The sequence below is a fragment of the Phocoena sinus genome, chromosome 3 (genome assembly GCF_008692025.1).
Source record: "Phocoena sinus isolate mPhoSin1 chromosome 3, mPhoSin1.pri, whole genome shotgun sequence".
In the NCBI taxonomy this organism is placed as follows: Eukaryota; Metazoa; Chordata; class Mammalia; order Artiodactyla; family Phocoenidae; genus Phocoena; species Phocoena sinus.
In genome coordinates, this window is record NC_045765.1 from 62,416,913 (window position 1) to 62,440,652 (window position 23,740).

General features: G+C 51.3%; 1 protein-coding gene across 44 annotated transcripts in view; it reads left to right on the forward strand.

Annotated features, from left to right (window-relative positions):
* Nucleotides 1–1,263: 1,263 nt before the first annotated feature.
* P4HA2 (prolyl 4-hydroxylase subunit alpha 2) overlaps nucleotides 1,264–23,740 on the forward strand; it is a 41,393-nt gene continuing 18,916 nt past the window's right edge. For 8 of the 44 annotated variants that reach the window (XR_004349040.1, XM_032625305.1, XM_032625333.1 and 5 more), the window contains exons 1-9: nucleotides 1,271–1,380; nucleotides 1,919–2,050; nucleotides 10,238–10,337; nucleotides 10,947–11,043; nucleotides 11,331–11,482; nucleotides 14,459–14,596; nucleotides 18,055–18,294; nucleotides 19,575–19,768; nucleotides 20,546–20,722. Coding sequence is in view for 39 of the 44 variants with exons in the window: in XM_032625305.1 (XP_032481196.1) it covers nucleotides 10,256–10,337; nucleotides 10,947–11,043; nucleotides 11,331–11,482; nucleotides 14,459–14,596; nucleotides 18,055–18,294; nucleotides 19,575–19,768; nucleotides 20,546–20,722 (1,080 nt within the window). In the remaining 5 variants the exon portion in view is untranslated. Of the gene's footprint in view, nucleotides 1,595–1,711; nucleotides 2,180–8,967; nucleotides 9,057–10,237; nucleotides 10,338–10,946; nucleotides 11,044–11,330; nucleotides 11,483–14,458; nucleotides 14,597–18,054; nucleotides 18,295–19,574; nucleotides 19,769–20,521; nucleotides 20,723–23,740 lie in introns of those variants that run through there. The other 36 variants (XR_004349037.1, XM_032625318.1, XM_032625310.1 and 33 more) reach the window with 22 other exon arrangements.

Genomic DNA, 23,740 nt, shown 5'->3' on the forward strand with positions numbered 1-23,740 from the left:
TTGTTTCCATACTAGAGACCTGAAAATATTTACAGGTCAAGGGATGTATCCATTTGAGGAGAGGAGGTTGAACATTCAAGCGAGAGAAGGGATGATTCACAGGACAAGCTCCTAAGAAGGGGGAGAGGATGGGAGAACCTGAGCAGACAGAAAGACTCCTGTGGCATAACAGGATGTAGCAGAGGCAGGAAGATTTCTGTCTGGTTTTAGTTGAGCTCTGGGGAGGTCAGCTGGTGGCTGAGGAAGGGCAGAACAGTGGCTCATTCCGTGTTTTATGTGTCTTGTGTGTATTTTTCTGTGTGTTCAGGCCTTCCCCAGGTCTGGGCTGCCAGCCTGGATGGTGTGCCACAGGGAATATCCCCACACTGGACTGGGCAGAGGCTGAGCACCTCCCATTCTGGCCTAGCTCTCTGATGAGATTCTCAGACACTATTTCCCCTCATTCATGACTAGGAAGGTTCACAGAGCAGGCGTGGGAACCTGCTTGGCGGCCAGGGACTCCTCTAGCCCAGGCCGAGATTTGCAGCATCCCTACCTTCACTCCCTCCCAGCCTGGATTGGCTGAAAGAAGTGTCCACTGTTTTTGGCCCATGTTGTATGTAAGGGCTTGGGGAAAACGAAGGTTAGATCCAGGGTGCCCCCCTTCCCCCGCCCCCAACGCCCCCAGGAGGAGTGTCGGATCCAGGAGCTGGGGACAGTCTGAATCCCTTTGGGAACTTGGCCCTGGGGGTGGATGCCAGGTCTCCAGTCTTCTTAAGGTCCTTCTCCACTGTCCCCATCCCTGAGAATCCAGCTCCTGGGCCGGGTGACCCCACCCCCTGTAACCTGATGGTGGTGATGATGGGGAGGCAGCAGTAGGAGCCGTGTATACAGCAGGACCACCGAGGAAATGGGCATGAGCTGGGGCCAGGGTAGCTAGCCAGCAATCAGGGATGCTCCCTCCGACAGCACCGGCTTCAGGATCGGGTCGTGGGCCCCTCTCCAGCCGCCCAGGGGCAGGGGAGGAGAGCGGGCCGAGTCCCACAGGTGCGAGCGCCAAGGAGAGGCGGGCGCCGTGTACGTGCGGCGAGCGGCGGGCGGCATGAAGGGCGCGAGCGGCGGCCCCAGGCCCGCTCCCGGCTTCCGCGCGGCCGGGCGGCCTCGGCCTTCCCGGGGGTCGCTGTCTGTGGTGGTGACCCCTGGCCGAGGCTGTCTGGGCGCGGAGCCAGGGGCCGGCCGGCGGGGGAGCGGGGGGCGGGGCGGGAGGTGGGGACGTGGCTGCCGGTCAAGCGGGCGGAGCCCGGCGACGGCGGGAGGTGGAGCCGCCGAGGGAGGAGGGCCCGAGCGAGCTGGGTGCCGCCGCGGGAGGTTCTGGAAAAGCCGGGAGCGGCGCGTGTCCGGGTGAGCGTCCCGCGCGCCCGCCCCCTGGGTCCACAGCGGAGCTCGGGCGCGGGCCGGGGTCGCCGGTTCGAGCCTTCTGCCCGCGCGGGGCTGGGAGCTGGGGACCGGGCGTCGCGCCGTCCGGGCCGCAGCCCCGCGACCTCCGCTCTGTTTCTACACCCGTGTGGCTTCCTGTCCCGCCGCCGCGTCGCCTCCCCGAGCTCAAGGTGGTGAGGTCAGCCGCACCCTTCCTTCCAGTCCCCTCGGGGCGGCCGGACCTGGCGGGCAGCGTGGCCGCCCCGCCTGTCAGCCTCCCGGGAAGGGGCGGCCTGGCCCGAAGGCTGCCCGAGGTTGGAGGCGGAGGCAGGGGCGCCGGGCAGGCCCTGAGGGGCCGCTTAGTGTTAGGGAGGTCCACCATCCTGCCTCCAAAGGGCTGGGAGTCTGCGGCCTTGGCCCCGCTTGCTGCCCATTGAGACAGGCTGTTGGATGAGAAAGTTTTGTTTTTGTTTTTTCCCCCTCCAGACATCCTTTTCTAACCTGCATGGTTTTGCCTCAGCAGGCGCGGAGACTTGTAACTAGTTAATTAATTCAACAAACGGACCCTTCTGCGTATCAGAAACTGCGAGGAGTTGCTAGCCCAGTGGGGCAGGCAGACTGGAAGACCAGGAAAGGCCAGGCCCCGGGCAGTGTGGTGAGTGCTGTGCTGGGAAGGAGCACCGGACTGTGGGTACTTGGTAGAGGACAGGATGCTTCAAGCCAGAGGGCTTCCTGGAGGAGGTGACCCATGAGCTGGAGTGGTCAGATGAAGGCAGAAGAAAGGGTAAGCCGGACAGAGGAACAGCGTGTGTGAGTGGAAGCAGACCTGGGCACTTTAGTGGAAGCAAGGTGATGGGGGAAGGGACACTTTAGGGAATAGTTGCCCATGGACCCTGTCCAAAGAGCTTCAAGTGAGAGGACAGTGCCTGGTATTGTGCCCTGTATGTGGAGGATGCTCAGTGAACCCTTGCACCATAAACATGGATCAGCATAAACCCTCCTTCTTCAGGGCAGAGGCCCCTGGCCTCTGTTTTCTAATCTGACACCTTTAAGGTGGTGTAGAAGAACATCAAAGCCCCTCCCAAGGCTGAGACTGGTGTCTTCTGCTGTAGAGTGACACCTAAGGCTTGTGCTGCTTGATGTAAACCATCTGAAGCTTAGCAACCTCAGTGCTTTTGCAAGAGATCCTGGCCCTGAGAGCAGGAGTTGGGGAACATTGCTTTGTACCTTAGGTCATTCTCAAATGTCCCTGATTTTGCAGAGATCCACTGTCCACCTAAGAATTTATAGAATGGTTTTGCAAGCTGCTGCCCGTATCACATCTGGGATAGCAGGTTCCATGATTTAGTTCTCCGTTAAATGAACCATGGTTTCCTTTGGCTTGTGCTTAAACAGCCCCTGAAGCTTCCAGGGTGCAGTCTCTCATTTTATTCTGGGCCTCAAGGGCCAGCCTCTCTGTTCAGTTCTCCCTACTCATAAAATGTTTGGGCTTTGAATCCTTTTATCCTTGGGTCTCATTTGTAGACGGCCAAGCCCACGCACTGTGGCGCAGCCAAGGAAGCCACGTAGCAGAGTTGGAGTGTGTTGGCTGGGGGCCTCATCCCAGAGATGCTGTCATAGTAGGCCACCCTAGTTCTCTGAGAGGTCAGCAGGCAGACATGGTGGCGACTGAGTATTGTCTGTGGCTTGTGATAGGCCCTTCTACCCTGTCCAATGCTCTGAAATGGGTGTGCCCAGGAGAGTGCCTACTTTGTCACTGGTTTAGCCTGGCCACAGCCAATCTCTGTTCATTCCTGGAGTACCTCCTGTGTGCTGTGCTTCTGCTTTAAGTGTACCTGGGGCTGGAATGAGGGAGGAGGGAAAGGAGGCAGTGGCAGTGGCACTGTCCTGGCCCATGGGTGGCTCACAGTCTCTCTGATATTGCTGCTTCACGCTGGCAGGTGGTCATGTGCCAGGGAGGAGCTCAGAGTGTGAGTGCTCGTGAGAAGGAGAGACCGCATGGGTACAGCCCTGAGGAATGAGTGGGGTGAGAGAATCGGGGGTCTGCTCATTTCCTGAGAGAACCTCCCTTTTTGACTCTGCCCTCCCACATCCTTGGGAGGGTCTGAGACTGGATGGAAGACCTTGGCCAGTGTGTGGCCACGCTGGCTGTAGTGTGCATTGGGCTGGCCGGTGTGTCCCTGGCTCCTGGGATCTCTCAAGAGTTTAATTCTATGCAGATGGAAGTTGGCAGGAGATGCTGTGATGCAGGCACGTGCAAGCCCAGACAGGGTGCTGGAGTGAGAGTTAAGCTTTGAAAATGTTGCTCAAATCTAGCAGTTTGAACTTTTGGAGGGTACCAGGATGGGACATCAGTCTGTTCTTGAGCAGAGAGGGCTGGTGGCTCCTGTGGTCTCTGGGGTTTTAGCTGGAGATGTGGAATGAGGGATATAGTTTTTATTCTCAGAAGGAGCAGAGGAGCATGAAAAGTCTGGATTAGAGACCGAGGAGACCTAGGTCTTAGAGACCTAGGAGAGAGTGTTTGTTCAAGTGGTGTCATTGCAGGGCAGAGGATTAAATGTTTGGGTAGTGAGTTCCCCAGCTCAAATAGAATGTGAGCCTGATCACAGACCAGCATCTGCTCTAGACCTTTCATGAAGTGCTTGCTAAAACGTAGCCTGCTCTGTACCCGGCATTCCTGAGGGCCCAGGGTGTGGCCGCGATCCTGAGGCCTGGTACTTGTAGGAACTCGGAGTTAGCAGGTCAGAGACGTAGAAATACGTGAGATTCTAGAGTATTGGTCCAGTCACCTGTTTTTGCCAGAGAACTTTCCTTCCTTGCTGAGAGTTAGAGCCAGTGATAGACCAGTTTCCAGAGTTATTCCCTGATGGTCAGTATGTTGCATTACGCCTGACTCCACCCTCTGCTGAATCTCTTAACACTCCTGGGACATGGAGTGTTAAGAGATTCAATTTCTGTCTTGTTTTCATCTTCACTGTCCCCTAGACTGGACCTTCTTTCTCTCCAGGGATCAGCTAGGAAGCTGGCTGCTTCAGGTCTATTGCCGTTCCTCTAGTACCCTTGGTGCTCTTGACTGGTATAAGTTGTGCCTGGTGCTAGGCTGCCCATTGACATCTGTCATCTTATTCAGTCTTGAAAACAGCCCTATGATATGCAGATTCTATTATTTTAACTGTTAAATAGATGGGAAAACTGAGGCTCAAAGAGACCCTGTAACTTGTCTAAGGCCCCAAAGCCTGGAAGTGATTGTGGAGCTAAGCTTTAATTCTGGGGGTCTCTGACCCCAGGGTGGGTGTGCCTGCCTACTAGACTGTACTGTCTTGCCCTGATCTGGGCCATTCGGTCATTTGTGAGTGCTGTGATGTCTGGGCAGGAGTGACTGCTCACTTGGACTTGAAGCACCATGTTTTTGTCTTCTGGGTCCATGTTGCTGTCTGCCCTCTGGTGGGATCCAGCCACGGACGTCATGAGGCTGCTTTGTGAACCACAATAAAGTCCTTGACCTGGGCAGGCCTGTTCTGCTAGGCCAAAGTGTGGCTCCTCCTTTTGGGAAGTCCTTGTGCTATAAGACAACAGATGTTACTGAGTAGGATTGAAGGCAGCAATATATAGTAGAAAGTATGTTTTGGATTTGAGTCTGGGCTCTGCCATTAATTTCCTGTAGCATGTGAGGTGTGCAGGAAACTCTCAGCCTCAGTTATGTATCTTATATATCTATATCTGAAATGGAGATGATTATCTAGTTTACAAGGTGTTGGTGAGGATTAGATGGTAGAAATGAAAGATTTTTGGAAGTATGAATAGTGGTTATCTTAGCCTAGAAAACAGAGCCCAAGGCAGAGCTTAAGTACTTAACGCTTTGTTAGAAGGTACAGTTGTGGAGTAGCAAGGGTAAGGGAAAATAAAAGTGAGGTCGAGAAGGAGGCGAAGCATATACAAGGTGGTGCATTAGCAAGCTGTCCAGTCTGCACAGAGATACACTAGTTGCTCAGCCATGAAGGACATCTCTGGGTGAGCTCTTCAGAAGCCCCGTGCTGCAGAACAGTTTCTCAGTGAAGGCCTGGAGAGGGAATTTATCTGCTGACGTCCTCTTGTTTCTGTCCTTCATTGGTCACAGTTGCCCCAGGAGGAGTTAATTCCCCCACGCTCGCTCCTCAGTTGCACTCCCAGGGTCCTCCAGCAGCCCCTGGGGAGGTCAGCGTGGTGTTTCGCTGGAGTCTGGAAGTAGCAGGAGGAGTCAGAGATTCGGGGACTGCACAGTCTCCTTCACTGGGTCTGAGGCAGAGCAAGTGGCCTCAGGGCCCAGGAGGCAGGTGAGGCCAAGAGAGTACAAGGTGGTATATCAGATGCATCCAGTATAGTGGTGTGTGGATTTTATTCTTTCCTGTAGTTCCTTATAAGGTAGTCTTACCTGGACTGCCAAGTCTTTGCCAAGACTGATTGAAAACCCAGCTGGCTTTTGCATGTTGGTTTATACAGCGTTTGCTGCTACTTAATTGTCTAGTTACTGAAGCAGGAGACTGGAGTTTTGATGGTACCCATGTGGGAAGTACAAGTCAACATGTCCAGGTACTGGATAGAGAAATTACGGTCGGCCCTCCATATCCGCAGATGCAAAACCTGTGTATACGGAAGGCTGGCTGTACTACACCTGTTACATAAGGGACTTGAGCATCTGTGGATGTTGGTATCTGCGGGGCCTCCTGGAACCAATCCCTTGTGGATACTGAGGGACAACTGTATAAGGATTGGTATGCATGAACATCTAGGCTTTGTTAGGTTCTCAGTGAAGGAGAATGTTTTTAATGTGATGTGGTAGTTGAAGGTATGAAACCTGGAGTCATGAGATGGGGCTGGAGAGGGCAGTAGGGCCAGGTCACACAGAGTCAAAAAGGCCCTTAGGGCTAAGTAATTTGGACTTTGTCCTGAGAGTAGTGGAGAGCCTTTGGAGGGTTTTTAGGGAGAAAGAGACCAAATGAGGAGCTGTAGTAAGCTGTGATGGCTATTTTGTAGAGCAGAGGTGGGAGGGAGGCCACGTAAGATGAGAGACCAGTGCAGGTAGGGGCCAGTATAGCTGCAAGAGGGACTTAGGGGTGGCTCAAATCAGGGTGATGATTGAGGCATGACATCAGGTAGGGAGAGTAGGGTGCCTCCCATGCTTCCCTGTGGTGCCAGTGAGAGCAGCTTATGGGCCCAAATGGACATCCATGTGCATAGGTAGGTAGGGCCTCCTGGAGCCTCTGTTGAACTCTTCCTAGGTTGAGCACGCAGGTCTTCTTGGCTCTGCCATTCAGAGTTGGCCACACTACTGGGAGGTAAGACCGCTGCAGGGAGCCCTGTTCAGGCTCATTTTGCCCCTTCACAGAAGGCAGGCAGCCTCTTGTTCAGAGCTAAGCCAGACAAATACATTGTTAAAACTCAAGCTGTTGCATTTGGGTTGCATCTGGGAGCTTGGCAGAGGTTCCTGCCTGATGAGGTAAGGGGAGAAGCTAAGGACACTGCTGGTTTGCAGTTGGAAACATCTTTTCATGGTTATTTGGCCAGGTTGTAAACGTCCTTTCCAAAGAGCGGGCGTGCTAAGGCCTGTGATTGTATGTCTTGGAATTGTCCTGTGCTTAGAAATAGTGCCGGTCGCCTGGTGGGTGATTTATTGTCACTGGGGTGTTGGCAGGCTTTGGAGGACCTCCCTGTGGGGGTCCAAACTCAGGCTGCTGGGCCGCTTTGGAGTCCGTTTGAGAGGGCCTGCTTTGTTTTCTTTTCATTTTAAATATGAAATATATTTTAAATTTCCCATAGAACTCCTTGTGGAAAGATTAGGAAATACAAGTAAACATAAAGAGAAAAATAAAATGATTTCACCAATATACAACTAGATTTCTAACTCTCCGCTTGCATATATATGCAAGTACGTAAATTTCCATATATAAACATTTTTCCTTATAAAAATGAAATCATAGAGTATATCTTGTTTGGGAGCCTGCTTTTCTCACTTAACAGGATGCTTTGATCTTCTCTCAATGTGCACACAGTGTCCATTTTTACACAATCTATAACAATCCACTGTTTGGAAGAAATGTAACATCTTCTGTTGTTACAGTTTCCTGGAATGAACAAGTCTGTGGTGAGGGTTTTTTTTTTTTTTTTTTTTTTGCTGTTGTTGTTGGGCCAGACTTTGTTCTGAACTTGGGATGCAGCTCAGAAAAAACTCAGTATTGGTTTTCTGTTCAGACTTGGTGATACTTTATTTTCATAAAAGGGGCCTCAGTGTTGCCCATTTCTAGGCCTATTCAGCATGGATTTCTGAGGGTTCCTGGAGGGCTTTTGACAGCACTGGACACTGGTGGGGGCACTGGGCAGGCATACATGCTCCCACTTATTCTGTCATAAGCAAGCTCTGGGTATAGGTATGAGATGGGATGGGGGGCATGTAGGTGGTTGACTTTTCCCATTCTGTGGCACACAGTCTTTCTTGGAGACTGCCTCCTCCCAGCCTGACCCTGATTAGATGGCCTTTTGTACACCTAATACAAATTAGTGTTCGGGGGCTCAGGATCAGGAGAAATAGGCTGGAACTCTAGTGTACCTTTGCCTGTGGCAGTGTTGATTGTGGTGGTCTGGGGGCTGCGTGGGAGCGCCTAGCTCTCTGGACCAGCAGGGTTGTCATCCCCCTCCTCCATCAGAGCAGGACTTCGTAGGCTCTTGGTCAGCCCAGAATCCCATCTGTGATTCTTTGGGCTCTGCCTCCAGGCTGGGATTCGTCGATAGGCTCAGTCTAAGCCAGATAGCACATTCCAGAGAAATGACAGCTGGTATTCATGTAATGAAGGAACTTGGCTGCTTTTTCCTGAGTGCTGTAAGGCATGAACCATGGGCAGTATCACCAGGGTGACTTGAAAGGAACAGAGAGTCTTCTCCCTCCCTTAAATTTGTTACCTGATCTCTGAATGGGCATGACACTGCAACTGGTGACGGAACAGGGGACAAACGCTGGTGCCCCCCAACTTCCAACCGTGTTTGGTCTGGTCTTCTGCCTGGGCACTGCTCTCCCATCACCCCAGCCTGATGGGTAGCTGGCTGATGCCTCATTGTCCGCAGATACAGCCTCCTGGCTCTGGGTTTTTACTGTTCCCTCCCTACACACATACAGAAGGTGTTCTCCTGAGCTGATGAAGCCTCTTGAAGTACAAGGAGCAGACCCTAACCCTGTGAATGGGTCTTATGTAAGCAAGAAGAGAGGCCTTCTGGAATCCCAGGGTGGAGATGTGGTATGCTGAGACCTGGGAGCAGATTTGTGGCTGGCAAAAGGGGGATCTGGGCTTTACCTTGGGGCTAGGCTGGGCCGTCTCACCTCTTCTCGGTGACTTGCTTTCATCTGCTGCCCTAACTTTATAATGGATCCCTTAGCCCATACTCCCTACCCTGCAGTAGGCTGTGGGCTGAAGGATCTTGTTCTGCGTATCTCTGGGCCCCTGACACCTAGGGTATTGATGGGCATGATGTCAGCTCTGCAGACATTTGGCAAGGGATGAACAAATGGGGACACTCACTTATTCTCTCCTCTTCCTCATATAGGAACCTGTTTGAGGGTGGGGGTCGTGGTTGGGCTTCTCTGAGCCTAACCTGGAACCACAGTGGATTGGAATTTCTTCTGAAAGGGTGAGGTGAGGAATGGTGGGCGTGACTGTGCATCTAATCATCGCAGGCAAAAAACTGCTGAGCTGGCGTTAGCTCAGACTTAGAATTCTGTGAGATAAGGCTTACATTTTGGAGAGAAAGCATTTGTATTTCCTTTATATTCCTTGTTTTCTCTCAGTAAATTTCCAGTGGGGCTTGGCTGAAGTAGAGCAGGAAGAGGAGGGACTGACAGAACTGGGGCTTACGTGGGTGCTGTTCCTTCAGCGTGCTCCAGGCTGCATGGCTGAGCTTGGAGATGATGTCCAAAGCTTCCATTGTGTACTTGGGTCCACTGCCAGTGGGGCTTGCCCCATGGTGTGCCTGCTGCCTTCAGAGCTGGGTCTCGCTATTTCTAGGCTGATGAGAAGACAGCAGCTGGCCTCTTACTCATGTCAGCAACCCAGCCTGGCCCTGTGTGGCCAATTCATTTTTGTATCCCGAGTGCGTAGCTCAGTGCCTGGCATATGTGGGTCTTTAGTAAATATTTGCGAATGGTGATTCTCCATGAGGACAGTGTCTTCCAAGGAGCACACTACAGGAAGAGCAGTGTCTGCCCAGTCTGCTCTAACTGTGGCCAGGTGCAGACCAGCAGGGAGCAGTCTGATTTCTCTTCTGGCTCACCATCTGCTGTGCACCTTATTTTGGGTGTGGGTCCCCTGGGGCATATTGTGTCAAGTTCTCTTTCTGTCATTGTCTCTCCTGTACTTTGTCTTCTTGTGGGCAGGGACTGTGTGTTACATCTGGGTCCTCAGCACCTGGCACTGTCCTCACACCTGTGCTGGAAGGAAAGACAGACACAGAGAAGAGGTCTGGGCCAGAATCTTGAACTGACAGACTATTAGACCCAGAGGTGACTGTCGTCCATGGCCTCCACCTCCATTCAGCCTTCCCGTGTTGTCAGTGGTTACCAGAAGTCGAAAGGCAGAGTCTCTCCCAAGGGCACTTGGCCTCCCAGAGCAGGGGACAGAATTAAGCATACATCTCTGGTTCTATACCCTGGCATCTTTCCACTGGTGGTCCTGAATATTTTCCCTGGCTTCTGTGTGTTAGGTCAGGATTTTGGCGTGTTTGAATGTGTGTAATATGTGTACATGTGTATGTGTATCCTTACTTAAGTTGCTTTTTACCATTGTTGATCTAATGACTACTATCACTGAATGCCTTGCAGACACTGCCCTCTGTGACCATGAAACTCTGGGTATCCATGTTGCTGGTGTCCTGGTTTGGTGTCCTGGGCTGTGTGCAGGCTGAATTCTTTACTTCTATTGGTATGTGCCAACAGGACTGTTGTCTACCTGAGCAATCCTTGGCTCATGTGCCAGGGGATGTCACTGCCTGAGGCCTGTTCTCATTCAGGGTGGGATGGCCTCATCCACTGGTTTTGACCAGATCTGGGGAGAGCTGCTGTTTCCCCCTCTGAGCCCTGATGACCTGGATGTCCTTCCTGGGAGCCAGCTGTCTCAGCTGAGCCTCCACCCTGGGTAGTGCAGGCTGCTCCTGGGCTGCCTGGCATTTCTGACCAACTTTCTCCTGGACTAGAGAGTAGTTCTGAGCAGAGAAGCCCCCAGGATGTCTGTGTCCCATAACATGACCCAACTGGGTGGCAGTGGGAGAATGAGATTTGGGGTTTCTTCCTTAAGGTGTCCTCAGTGCACTTAACATTCCCTTGGAGCCTCTGCCTCTCTCTTCCTGAAGCTGGGGGCCAGGACCATACGAATATCTAGGCCTCCTTTAACTCTAGGTCCCCATGATCCCAAGAGAGTTGATATGCCCTTGGCCCAGGGGGCTGGCCTCTGTGCTGACGTTTTGTGCCTCAAGTTTGGGAGCTGGATGTCCCTCATCCATTTCTTACTGGCCCTTTTTTCTCTCCCTTGCAGGGCACATGACAGACCTGATTTATGCAGAGAAGGACCTGGTGCTGTCCCTGAAGGAGTACATCTTGGTGGAGGAAGCCAAGCTCTCTAAGATTAAGAGGTGTCTAGTGTCCTAAATCCCCACACCCACCCTGAGCCAGCCCTCCTCCCCTGCCCCACCCCCCACCCCCAGAACCCATCCTGGGTGCCCATAAGAGGAAGCCCTTGAGGGGGCAATGTGGGGCTGGCCTGGAGGTTACTTCATGCCAGTCTCCCAGAGTAGCTAAGTATGTGGGCTAAGGACTCACTGCTTTTTCCTTTTTAAATAGAGACCCCCTGAATCTCACCAGGAAAATTACCATAGGTCAAGATCCGTGTGTTAACCTTCCTTTTTCTCTGGTTCCACAGCTGGGCCAACAAAATGGAAGCCCTGACCAGCAAGTCAGCTGCTGACCCTGAAGGCTACCTGTCCCACCCTGTGAATGCCTATAAACTGGTGAAGCGACTAAACACAGACTGGCCTGCGCTGGAGGACCTTGTCCTGCAGAACTCAGCTGCAGGTGAGGGGCAGTGAGCAGGTGGTTGGTTGAGCCAGTATGTCTGTGTGCTGGCACCTGGGCGGTGTGGGTCTGAAACTGTCCTGGGTCGGGGTGTGCACGTGCAGTGTGTGAACATGCAGCCTGCCAGTCCAGTGGCTGTCATCTCTGTGGGGACCTGGCAGTTGTCTGTCCTTGCTTTTAATATGTTATAATAATCAGTTCTTTGGGATTCCCTAGTGGTCCAGTGGTTAGGACTCCGAGCTTCCACTGCAGGGGGCACGGGTTTGATCCCTGGTCGGGAGCTAAGATCCTTCATGCCGTGCTACGTGGTCAAAAAAAAAAAAAAAAAAAAATCAGTTCTTGCCTTTTCCTAGTGTTTTTGGGTCCCTTTTTTTTTTGGTAGTGACTTTTTTCTAATTACGCTTTAGTAATACATATTTATAGAAACGTTGGAAAACACAAAAACAATCACATAAGAAAATTACAGTTCTTAATCCAATTGCCTAGTGATAATCACTGTTAAAATTCTAGTCTTTTTACACATGTATATACATTTAAAAAAATGGAATCATACGTATATATCGTGGAATGCAAACTTATTTGCTTCGAGGGACCAAATGAATTAACAAAAGTAAGATAAGTGGGCTAAGTGGTGGGAGCAGTGCAAGCTGGGGAGCACGGGCCTCACCTAAATTCATTCTCATTCATATCTTTTATTTCTCTTGCGGTACGCGAGCCTCTCACTGTTGTGGCCTCTCCCACTGCGGAGCACAGGCTCTGGACACGCAGGCTCAGTGGCCATGGCTCACGGGCCCAGCTGCTCCGCAGCCTGTGGGATCTTCCCGGACCAGGGCACGAACCCGTGTCCCCTGCATCGACCGGCGGACTCTCAACCACTGCGCCACCAGGGAAGCCCACCATTCATATCTTTTAGAAAGAAAACATTATCTGTTGGCAGATTTGTGACATAAGCATATACTGTTTTCCTGAATTTTTCAGCTTCTCTCTATGTCCTTTAAATGTCCTTCTGCAGCATGGTTTTAATGGCTGGACAGTAATATGTCATACTGGTATAGTGTAAAACTGGTCAAGTCAGTGGATGTGGAATTGTTTCCAGATTATCAGCAATCTTACACATATCTTTATGCCTATCTCTGATTATTTTCTTATGATAAATTCCTATAAGTGGGATTTGCAGGTTAGAGTATGAACTTATTTAAAGCTTTAACTGTGCTTAGTCTTTTACTATGGTAGTACTTTCTATGCTCTGATATTTTCCTCTTAGCAGGAGATGGTGGGGCAGGCCTGGAGGCGGGCCCTTCTGATTCCAGCCTTGAGCCCAGCCCCCCTGGACTCACTGTCTCTTCTCCCTGAGTTGGAAGTGCTGATTAACTTCAGACTCATAGTTGTCTCTCGGGGACTGAGGCGTTTTAGCCCTTATGGCCAGACTGGGCTGGGCTTGGCTGGGAGCAGGGTGGCCTCTGGGCAGGGATTGGTGAGCTCAGCCGGGCGGAGCTGTGCCCAGTGAGCTCACTGCCTCCAGAAGCCACGGCTGCCTTTCCCGGACCCTGCCTCCCAGCCTGAGCCTGTAGCTCAGAACTGGCTGTCCTGCCTGCAGTGTGGGAGAATAAGCCTGCCCATATGATCTTCTGTTCTCAAGTCTTGTTCTTCATACCCATCCCCCACCATCAACATCTGGTTCCTCTGGAAAACCTTATAATTACCCAGAGGGAGACAGGACAGCCCCAGACAGCAATATGTTGTTTTCACCTCTTTCTTTCAGAGTTCTTTCCCCTGAAATGGGGAGAGGGGGAGGCAGGGAGACATGCTAACAATGTGGCTTTTTCTGGAAGCATTTTCTTCCCCTGGATTGTAAACTCATAGAGTCCCTGACCATGCAGCCTTGAGGAAGACAGGGTTGCAGCATCTTGGTCCCTGGGTCCCCAGGCAGGGCTAGAAGTGGGTGTTTGAGCCGGAGGTTGTGAGAGTAGGTGGCTATGGGTCCTGCTGCTCTGGGGAAGAGGCCAGAGAAGAAATGGCCTTGGACTTCCCCTACTAATTCTCAGCTTATGAGCACAACTGAAGCCTCCGAATCAGCATGGGAGGGCCTGGCCTCCACCTGGAGTCCTGAGATTGCAGGAGGTGTATATCTTGCTTTACAACTAGGGCTTGGAGTCCCCAAACAGCTTCCTTGGGTGCTTCTGTGCTCAGGGGCTCTCCCAGGCTCCAGGCTGTGGTCTTGAGCACCACAACTGGGCAACTCATGCCCTGAGCTCATTGTGGGTCTGAGTGGTGGGAGTGCCCTAGTAAGCAGAGCAAGGCCCAGTGTGGTCTCTCAGGGGAACCATGCCGGGCTTATGCAGCCCCACCTAATACTGACCTTGGTCAGATGATTCTCCAGTCCCTAATCTTGGCGTGGGGACAGCACCAAACACCTCCAGGACTGTCATCATCACCTTTCTGGATGATAAGGGCCAGTGGTCAGTAATGAGTGGCCAGCTGGGCTCTCTGAGTTGACCACTTCTGTCCCTTGGGCTGTTCAACCTGAGATGTAGGCTAGGAATCTGTGATTACCTGGCCAGGCTAATAATCCTGGATCAACGTTTTCCATGTGATTTGTTTTCCACTGAGTGGTCAGCAAGTCCTCCCTGAGTCCTTTCCTGTGTCCCTGTCAGTTACCCTCACTGTCCTCTTTTCCTTCTATCTCCACGCCAAGACTCTCAGATTCCCACGTGTTAATTAGCGTTAGGGGGCCTTTCTCTTCAGTTCCAAATGAGCAGCACAGGCAGTCGGTACAGTGAGGAGTGAGAAAGGGGAGGTCTCCCTGGACTGGAGCCGTCAAGGAGGGCTTCCTGGAGGAAGGGGAAACAGCCTTTGAGGGAAGGGGCAGGGAGATTGCATTAGCCAGAGACCCTCCCGTGGGTGCCTGTCTGGTTCCAGGTGGAATTCTATCCCTGGATCAGGGTAACCTTTTGTTCTCACTCTCTCCTTTGGAAGGCTTTATTGCCAACCTGTCAGTGCAGCGACAGTTCTTTCCCACTGATGAAGATGAAACAGGAGCCGCCAAGGCCTTGATGAGACTTCAGGACACATACAAACTGGACCCAGACACAATATCCAAAGGCGAGCTTCCAGGTAACTCACCACTCCATGCAAAGCCTGTCCAGCCTGTGTGTCTGCTGTGGTGTATGGACAAGGATGGAGCCACTGCTGACTCATGGTCTCTACGCTCAGGCTCACCATGACCTCTGGCTGTAGTTCTTTCTTGGGTTTCCAGTTGGTGTCAGTCCTCTATTCCCATGACAACTGCCTCCCCTCAGCCCCTGCCCCACCACCTCCCTCCAGTATTAGCCCAGGCCTGTCCTCTCTCAGCTCAGAGAATGCCGAGGTTGCTGCTCAGGACCTCCTTGGTCTCCGTCCCCAGGGCACCACTCAGGTCTGCATCCACACCCACTTCTATTCCCCACCCTCCGATTTCATCTTGCCTAAGACTGATCTCTGGATTCATTGCCCCATGTCCTGTGTGCCCTCAGTTACAGTCTCTGCCCCTGTTTATTCTGTGTCCAACTCTCTGGACTCTTCTCCACATGCTCTGTTCTTGCTTATCTAACAAACCACTCCCTCAGGATCCAAGGCCCTTTTGAGTCTCTGCTGCTGACTGATCTCTTCTCCCTCCTGGCTAGGCAGGTGGAGAGTCATCCACACTCTTTCTCTACTTCCTTGGTTCCTATGTCCTCTTGAACACGCAAAGTCTGGCATCTTTCCCCCCCCATTGGCCAATCCTGCCCCTGCAAGGTCACCAGTGGCCACTTGGCTGGTAAAGCCAGTAGACAGGTTTCAGGCAGAATGTTCTTTAGCTTTTCAGCAGCATTTGGCACACTGATTGCCCCATTCTTCCTGATAGTTTCCCCTTCTTTGAATGCTGGGGCACTGATCTTGGCTGTTTCTCTTTTGGCTCCTCTCATTTTTTTATAGGCCCCTTTTCAATTCGGTTGTCTGCCTCAGTATGTTTATAAGAAGACGTGTTGGGGTTTGGGGGCTATTAAAGGCCAATAAACCCAGGGATTCAGTTAGACTCCATTAGACCTTGGATGCCATCTCACCCGTGGGGACCCTGTAGGAGGCACAGCAGAGGGAATCACGGTGAGGGGGAGGGATGCACTGTGTTGCCGGCTGGTCAGGGCCTGGAGCCTTGGTACTGAGGAGTCCGGTGAGCCAACAGGAAGGAGTGTAGACTTCTCCTTTATCCTCACTCAGTCAGATTTTGGACCAAGCCAGGCCATGAGGCCAGAGAGAGAAGGTGGCTTGGGGCACCTGCAGGATATTTTCACCCTGTAGCTGTGAGGATGGTTGGTGGGAAGAGAGAGCCAGGCATTGACCTTTTACATTCAGTTAACAGACCCGTGCATATCCTGGAGGGGAAATGAGGGGTGGATGGGAGTTGTTCCCCAGGATGCGACCCCTACCTGGTGTCTCCCTAAGCACCTTCTCCAAGTGAGCCCAGCCATTTCCATCACTTGAGGTATCACCTGTACATGGATGACATCCAGATCTGTGTTCCCTGTAAGGGCTTGTCTTCTGAGCTTTCAACCAGTGCAGGCAAATGGCTGTGGGACATCTCTACTTGGATGTTCCTTGGGCTCCTTAAAATTCACGTGTCCCAAACTGAAATCCTCATCCCTTTTTGAACTGTCTACTGTCTTTCCTCCTTACATCAGCAAAAAGCACTCCATCCACTGGCTGCTCTGGATTCTACCTCCCTACAATGTCTTTTGTACTTGGAGGCCCTGACTCCAGCCTCATGGTCACTTCTTTCTCAACTGGATTATTGAAATATTATTCTAATTTATTGTATACCTCCAGCTCACTCCTTAAAATCATCGTCCATGTGGTCTTAAGCACATATCTTTTTACATGAGTTCCTGATCACAATGCTTAACTTTTAGGGCTAAACCAAATTCCTCTTAATGTGTGGTTTTTGTGGTCCTGTGTGGTACTATCTCCCTGGCTTCCTTGTCTGTTGTACTAAGCTTTGCCACTGCTCAGCTTCTTTGTTCATCCCACAACCTCTGCAGGAATACCTTTACCCCCTTCAACTGGGTTTCATCACGTGGGATTGCCCTTCAGCTATCAGCTCTGCTGGCATTCTCCAGGGAGCACTCTCTAGGGAGCAGACTTTCCAGTTGGCTTCTGGGAAGGATGCTGAGTGTCTGGGAGCCATTCTTGACATTCTTGGTATCTGTGAGACATGTTGATAATAGCTACTGATTATTACCACTCTGGGGAATCATAGGAGACACTTTCATATGTCGTCTTGTTGAATTCTTGGCGCAAGTCCTCTAAAACTGATGGTATTATCTCTATTTAGAGGTAAGGGACTAAGAATCAGAGGGGCTACGTAACTTGTCCATAGTCACACCGTTGTGGGGTGCCATAGTTAGGCCCACACAGACCCTGTTTTGTCCAGCTCACTCAGCTGTGTTATACTGCCTCCATCAGTGTTCAGTCCCTCGGCCTACAGAGCCAGAGATCTGTGGAGGTACGTGGAGAGTGAACAGGGACTCAAGGACCTCCCCACCCCAATCTGTGGTCTGCCTACTAACTCTGTCTTGTGTTTACTCTCCCCGTTTTCCTGTCCCACATTGTCTGTTCCTGAGCCATCATGGCGAGCAACCCTTGGTCTCTGAAGCAGCCAACACATTGCATCAGGGGTTTCATCCTGGACATCTTGGACATCAGGCAGCAAGAGCCTGCTTTGAGGCAACTCTTCCATGTCAGCCATGCCTAGGCTGCTCTTGATGGGGTTGTAGGGAAACTCCCTTGCTTTCCAGGGAGGGTCACAGCCTAAACCCTGCATCTCCCCATAGCTTACACACCACATCTCCTTTTTGACTTGAAACTCTCTTCATGGTCACTTTCCAGCGCTGAGCCAACAGCAGATGACCTGTGGTCACAGGACCTGCTGAATTGATCTTCACCAAGGGCCCCACCACCTAGTGGTCAAATCTGGCACTGCAGTCTTATCTCTTGGTCTCCCTTGGCATCTGCCACATCACTCCTGCTTCTGTTTCCTTCTCAGTGTAATTCACTCTGTCCTTTCTGTATAGGTGGTCTCTGGGGCCCTGGCCTCAGCCACCTTCTCTACTCTTTCCTGACACTATTTCTGGAAGCGATTATCTTCATCCATGGCTTTACCTGCCACCTAAGTTCTGTTTTTTTATATTTAACTTATTTTTCTGACTTCCAGTCTCAAATGGCCAGCTGCCGCATAGACATCTGCCATGTGGCTCACAGGACCTTTATACTTTCCTGAACACTATTCCTTGGGCTTCCTTGGCTCTTCCGTAACAAAGGACCCTTCCCACTTGGGGAGTCTGAAGTTGGGAGGTAGGCTGTGCACCCCAGCCCGAGGCAGGGCCAGCCTGGCTGTGCTTTCCGTACTAATGGCCCTTGGAGGTGTGTGGTCTGAAATTCTGGTGGGGCTCTGCTGGGCTGATGCCCCCCACCCAGGGACCCGGGCTCCCTCAATGGGGGAATCTTTCTCCCTAACCCAGAGGCTCTTTGAGCCTGACTATTTGCCTCTCCTGCTGCAGGAACCAAGTATCAGGCAGTGCTGAGTGTGGACGACTGCTTTGGGATGGGCCGCTCGGCCTACAATGAAGGAGACTATTACCACACAGTGCTGTGGATGGAACAGGTGCTGAAGCAGCTTGATGCAGGGGAGGAGGCCACCACATCCAAGGCCCAGGTGCTGGACTATCTGAGCTATGCCGTCTTCCAGTTGGGTGACCTGCACCGTGCCCTGGAGCTCACCCGCAGACTGCTCTCCCTTGGTAAGGAGGTTCTAGGGGAAGGTCGGATGCAGAGGGGGAGGTAGCAGGGGAACTGTTCACCCTGCTGGCCACTACCTGACTGCTCTCCAGGAACTGAGCCAGTCTGACCTGCCGCCTAGCCACTGACTAATGCTTTGCTGCTTTCAGGCCCAGTTCAGCTGCCAGCTAGCTCTTTACCCACTGTAGTTCTGGCTTAGCCCTTGCCCAATCACTGATGGATACACTCAGGCCTATGGCACCCGTGGCCCTACACATGGATTCCTAGTCCATTTCTAAATAGAAATCCAGTGCTTCAGTGCATCTGCTGCTATGTAGGGTGGAGCCTATACTGCGTCCGGAATAGCTTGAGAGGCAAGCTGTATTTCAGGGTTGCTGCAGTGACAGTGACCTGACCTGTTAGAGCCCTGAGGTCTAACTGGTGGACTTGCCATGGCTTTGGTGATTTCAGTTGTCCTGTGGGGTTAGACTGAAGGGGATCAAAAGCACTGTGTCTTAAGAACCCATTTGTTCCACCTCTTACTAATATATGGGATATCATAGTCTGAGATTTCACAGACCAGCAAAGACTTCCTTTCACTGCTCCTTTTCATGGGCTTTGGGTCTGAGACCAGCTAGTGTGAATGTCTGTAAGACGGATGTGGGAAGAGAGCTTCTTTGGACTCTGTCGTGTTAGTAAGAGCCTTGTACAGGGAGTCAGGACACCTGGATTCCTCTTCTGAATAACCTAACCTTAATCTCTAACATCTTTGGGCCGCAGTTTCCTCATCTGAGGGGTAGCACAGAATACTGCCAAGCTTGCTCCTTCTTGTTGTGAGGCCCACAGGACAAAGCTGTGGGAGTGTCATGTGGCCTTTCTTGCCGCCGGTGTTTCAGCCTGCCTTCTAGCTGTGGCCAGCATGTGATGTCACCAGTAGTGGATGTACTCTAGGGGACGGCTGTAACTAGCACACAGCCAAGTGGGGAGGAGGAGGCAGAACTCTGACCTGCTTCTCTGGACCTGTGTCCTTGGGACTTCCAGGGAGTTCCGGCGGAGAGCCGCGTTGGTGGCTAAGCGTCCCCTGTGCCCCGCTCTTGTTGCTCCTTTCTCATCTCTGACCAGAGTAGGGAGAACCTCTGTTGGCCTTTCCTCTATGACCAGTGAACTGTGCTTAGGTGCTGTGGAAGGCAGAATGCTGCGTGCGAGTGAGCTGCTGGGAGAGAAAACCACTTACAGAATAATTTCTCTAAATGATCTAACAGATGTTTGTGGTTTCCTTTTGCTTCTTCTTTGCTTTTTCTAGACCCAAGCCATGAACGAGCTGGAGGGAATCTGCGCTACTTTGAACGGTTGTTGGAGGAAGAAAGAGAAAAAATGTTATTGAATCACACAGAAGCTGAGCTAGCACCCCAGGAAGGCATATATGAGAGGCCTGTGGACTACCTGCCCGAGAGGGATATCTACGAGAGCCTCTGTCGTGGGGAGGGTGTCAAACTGGTGAGACACGTGGATGGGTCAGGGCCCAGGCTGTGGACCTAGACTTTGGCTCTGGACACGCAGATCTGAGGAAGATGTTCCTCTGTCTGTAGGTAGTTTTCTCAATTCTTGGTAGCATCTGCTGAGGCTGACACGTGGGTGTGCTCTGAGGTATAGGACAGGAGACTTGTCTTCCCTGATGTCCCAGGCAGAGTTTCAATCCTCTAAGTTATTACTGAGCTCCCCTCCCCACCCCAACAGGGCAGCTTCTACTTGACTCACTATTCTGAAGAAAGCCATGAGTGTGGATGTGCCTTGGGCCTCCACTGAAGTCATGATCTCTAGCAAAGACCAGGCAGTTGCTAGAGTTTGGTGTGGGGTATCACTGGCCTTTGAGAGCCCTTGGACCCCAGTGCTTCCTCAAGGAGGCTCAGGTGTGAGACAATCTCTCGGTCTTCTCCATGCCCATGTCTGCTTGGCTCCCACTGGCTCCTCTGTCTAGAAAGACTTCTCCCTGGCCCTAGCCCTCCTGACCTACTCACATCTCTGTGAGAGGGACCAGGGATTACACCCTGCTACAGGACTTGTCAACATGAGGTATTCTTGGGAGGGAAGAAACATTGCATGATTTGTGGGGTATCATTTCATGCCAGTCAAACTGAGGGGCTTTTGTTTTCTTCTCTGGTGAGGCGGGAGGGAGCGGCTGCTGGACATGGGGTGTGTGGTCTGCAGCCAGCTAGCCTGGGACTGAGGGTTAGGACTCACTCAGTTCAGGGCTTGTTGCTTTGTGCTCCCCAGACACCCCGAAGGCAGAAGAGGCTTTTCTGTAGGTACCACCATGGCAACGGGACGCCACAGCTGCTCATCGCCCCTTTCAAAGAGGAGGATGAGTGGGACAGTCCACACATCGTCAGGTACTACGATGTCATGTCTGACGAGGAAATCGAGAGGATCAAGGAAATTGCAAAACCCAAAGTAGGTGTCTCTGCAGTTCCTTCTTGGGCCACTCACTCCTGGTACCATGGGGCAGTTTAGTTGCTTACCCGGCTGGCCTTTGCTTATGTCTTGCATGAGTCCACTGTTGGGTACTAAGGTACTACAGACTCAATTTGACCTTGAGCGTTCCTAGTCCAGTGGGGGAAGAAAATTGAGGGAACGAGTATGGACAGACAAGGGCTGTGATAGAAGGGCACACTGGAAGCAGGGCAGGCCCACAGTGAGAAGTGTCACCTCACCTCACTGTGTTGGGGGCTGGTGTGTGGGCTAGTTTTTAGGAAGTTATGCCTTGGGGCACTGCCAAGCTGGGTCCTGTGGGTCTCCTGATTAGGATTGCAAAGAAGTGATTGACTTGGAGGAGCACGAACATCTCTACAGTATTGAGTCTTCTCATCCAAGAGCACTCTGGGTCTCTCTATTTATTCATATCTTTAAAATTGTTCTTCACCTAAGCCCTGCACTTTTCTTGTTAAATTTATTCCTAGGCAGTGTTTTTTTTTTTTTGTTATTGTAACTTCATAAAAAACTGTTTCTTTCGTCATTATGTTTTTACTGGTTACATTATTAAATTAGTTTACTATTATATACTAAACTATTGATTGTAAAAATATATTTCATAGTAATAGCTAATGTTTACTGAGTTGAGAAGTGTGGCAGGCCCTGGTTTTTTTTTTGGTTTTTTTTTGGTAAATTTATTTATTTTATTTTATTTTTGGCTGCGTTGGGTCTTCGTTGCTGTGTGCGGGCTTTCTCTAGTTGTGGTGAGCGGGGTCTACTCTTTTGAGGTGCACGGTCTTCTCATTGCAGTGGCTTCTCTTGCTGTGGAGCATGGGCTCTAGGCACGTGGGCTCAGTAGTTGTGGCACACGGGCTTAGTTGCTCCGCGGCATGTGGGATCTTCCCGGACCAGGGCTCAAACCCGTGTCCCCTGCATTGGCAGGCGGATTCTTAAGCACTGCACCACCAGGGAAGTCCTGGCAGGCCCTCTTCTAAGTCCTTAACATATGTTAACTGCTATGTCTATTTAGCAGGCTCTGTCATCATCTTCATTTTACCTGCAAGGAAACAGACATGGTGCAGATCACAGCTACTTGTTGAACTCACTTTATTCTTCATTTGGATTTTAGCTAATTATCTTGGGTTGTCCAGATAGTATTAGCATCTGCAAATAAGAAAAATTTTGTTTTCTCCATCCTAATAGTTATAGTTCTTTTGTTTTTGTTGTCTTCTTGAACTGCCCAGAGCTTCTAGAGCATTTTTACAATAGGAATCTTTGTCTTGTTCCTGAATTCCATGGAAATTCTTTTGGTATTTCATTGCTAAGTATGCAGTTGGCTGTTGGTTTTGTATATATTCATCATGTTATAAAATTATTCTTCTATTTCTAGTTCATAAAAGATTTTTCCTTTTTGACATCTTTCAAAGAGAACTACTTTCTGCCATATCCCCATCTTTCTCCTATCACTGGTGATTAGAAGGGAGGATTTAGCTGGAGATCCTCTATTGCTCTGCTCCTAATAGAATTGTAGAGGCCAGGAGGCCCAGCACTCCTGGAGAGATCTAAAATAGGTTCCTATCCTAGGCCCTGGACTGTATCTTGGAACAGCGTTGGCTTGAGATACTAGGACATCTACGGCTCAGAGTCAGTTCTTAGTGTCATTGATGTCACTGAGGGAGGGTCTAGCCAGTGTGTGTGGGGAATGGGGACCAGAGACACCTCGCCCCCTGCCCCCCAGCTTCCATTCCCTGGACCAGCTCCAGATTCCTCCAGGAAAGAAAGCTGCTTTCTTGGCTGTCAGGTGAGAGAGGCACTGTTGTGCCATAACCTCCTGAGAGAGTTCTCCCTTGTCTCTCCGACCAAAGCACTAAAACATCTCTGTGTGTGTGTGCGTTGATGTTGGGTGCATGTGTGCACATGGGTGTGGCTGGGCAGTGTGGGCAGGGAGGAGCGTGTTGGGAAAATTTGTCTTTGAACAGAAGCCATGTGAAGAGCCAAACATGTTGGCTATTACAAGCTGACCTCTCCTTTCCGGAGCCTGTGAGGGACAGATGCTATGCTGGCTTTGAAGTAGGGCCCATGAGCTTAACTTGTCCTGTGGGGAATGCCTGGCAGCTGCCTGTGAGTCTCTGGTCTGCTTTCAAAATAGCCCTGTCTATCCCTGGGAGCAGAGCCCCAGCTGCCCAGAGCCTCCCTGTGGGTGTCAGGCCAGTGCTGCGGCTCACATGTTTGGATGGGGTCTAGCTGCAGCTGCAGTTGTCATCAGGAAAGAACCGTAGATACGATCTCAGGGAAGCTCTCTGCTCTGGGTGCAGTGCCATCTTACCAGAATGTGCTGCAGCAGCTCGTGTCCAGGTTGGTTGATCTCACCTCCTGGCCAGTCTTCTAGTCCATCCACCCCCTCCATCCGTTCTGCCACCTCTTGCCCTGACCTCTCCCTTACATCCTCACTGGCCTCCTTCTTCCTGCTTTGACGCCTCCTTAGCCAGCCCTCCATGATGTCTCCACAGTGATCCTTCTTACATTCAGATTGTGGTGTCCCTCCCCTGCATAAAGCCTTCCCTGCTTCTCATTGGTCATAGGTTGCATCCAGCCCAACCCCCACTTGCCTCCTCAGCCTATTCTCATCTCTTTGCTCTGAGTTCTAACCCACAGTCATAGTGCCACATCCATTTTCACCTCTGGACGTCTGCATCGCTGTTCTTTCCCTGTTCCTGTAATGTTCTCCCACCTGGCTAACTCCTACTTACCCTTCAGATCTCAGCTAGGTGGTCCCCCCTGTAGGAAACCATTCTTGACCCTGTAGACTGAGCTCCCACAGACATTGAGCTTCCCCTCTCCCAGCACCTACCATGCTGTGCTGTGATTACCCAGCTAGTTTTCTGCCTTCCCCACTTGACTGAGTTGTATGAGGGCAGGGGCCATGTCTTAGTCACCCAGCAGTGCCAGGCACATAGTAAGCACTCATTAGGACAGTCCACAGCCGAAGCACTGGGGTCT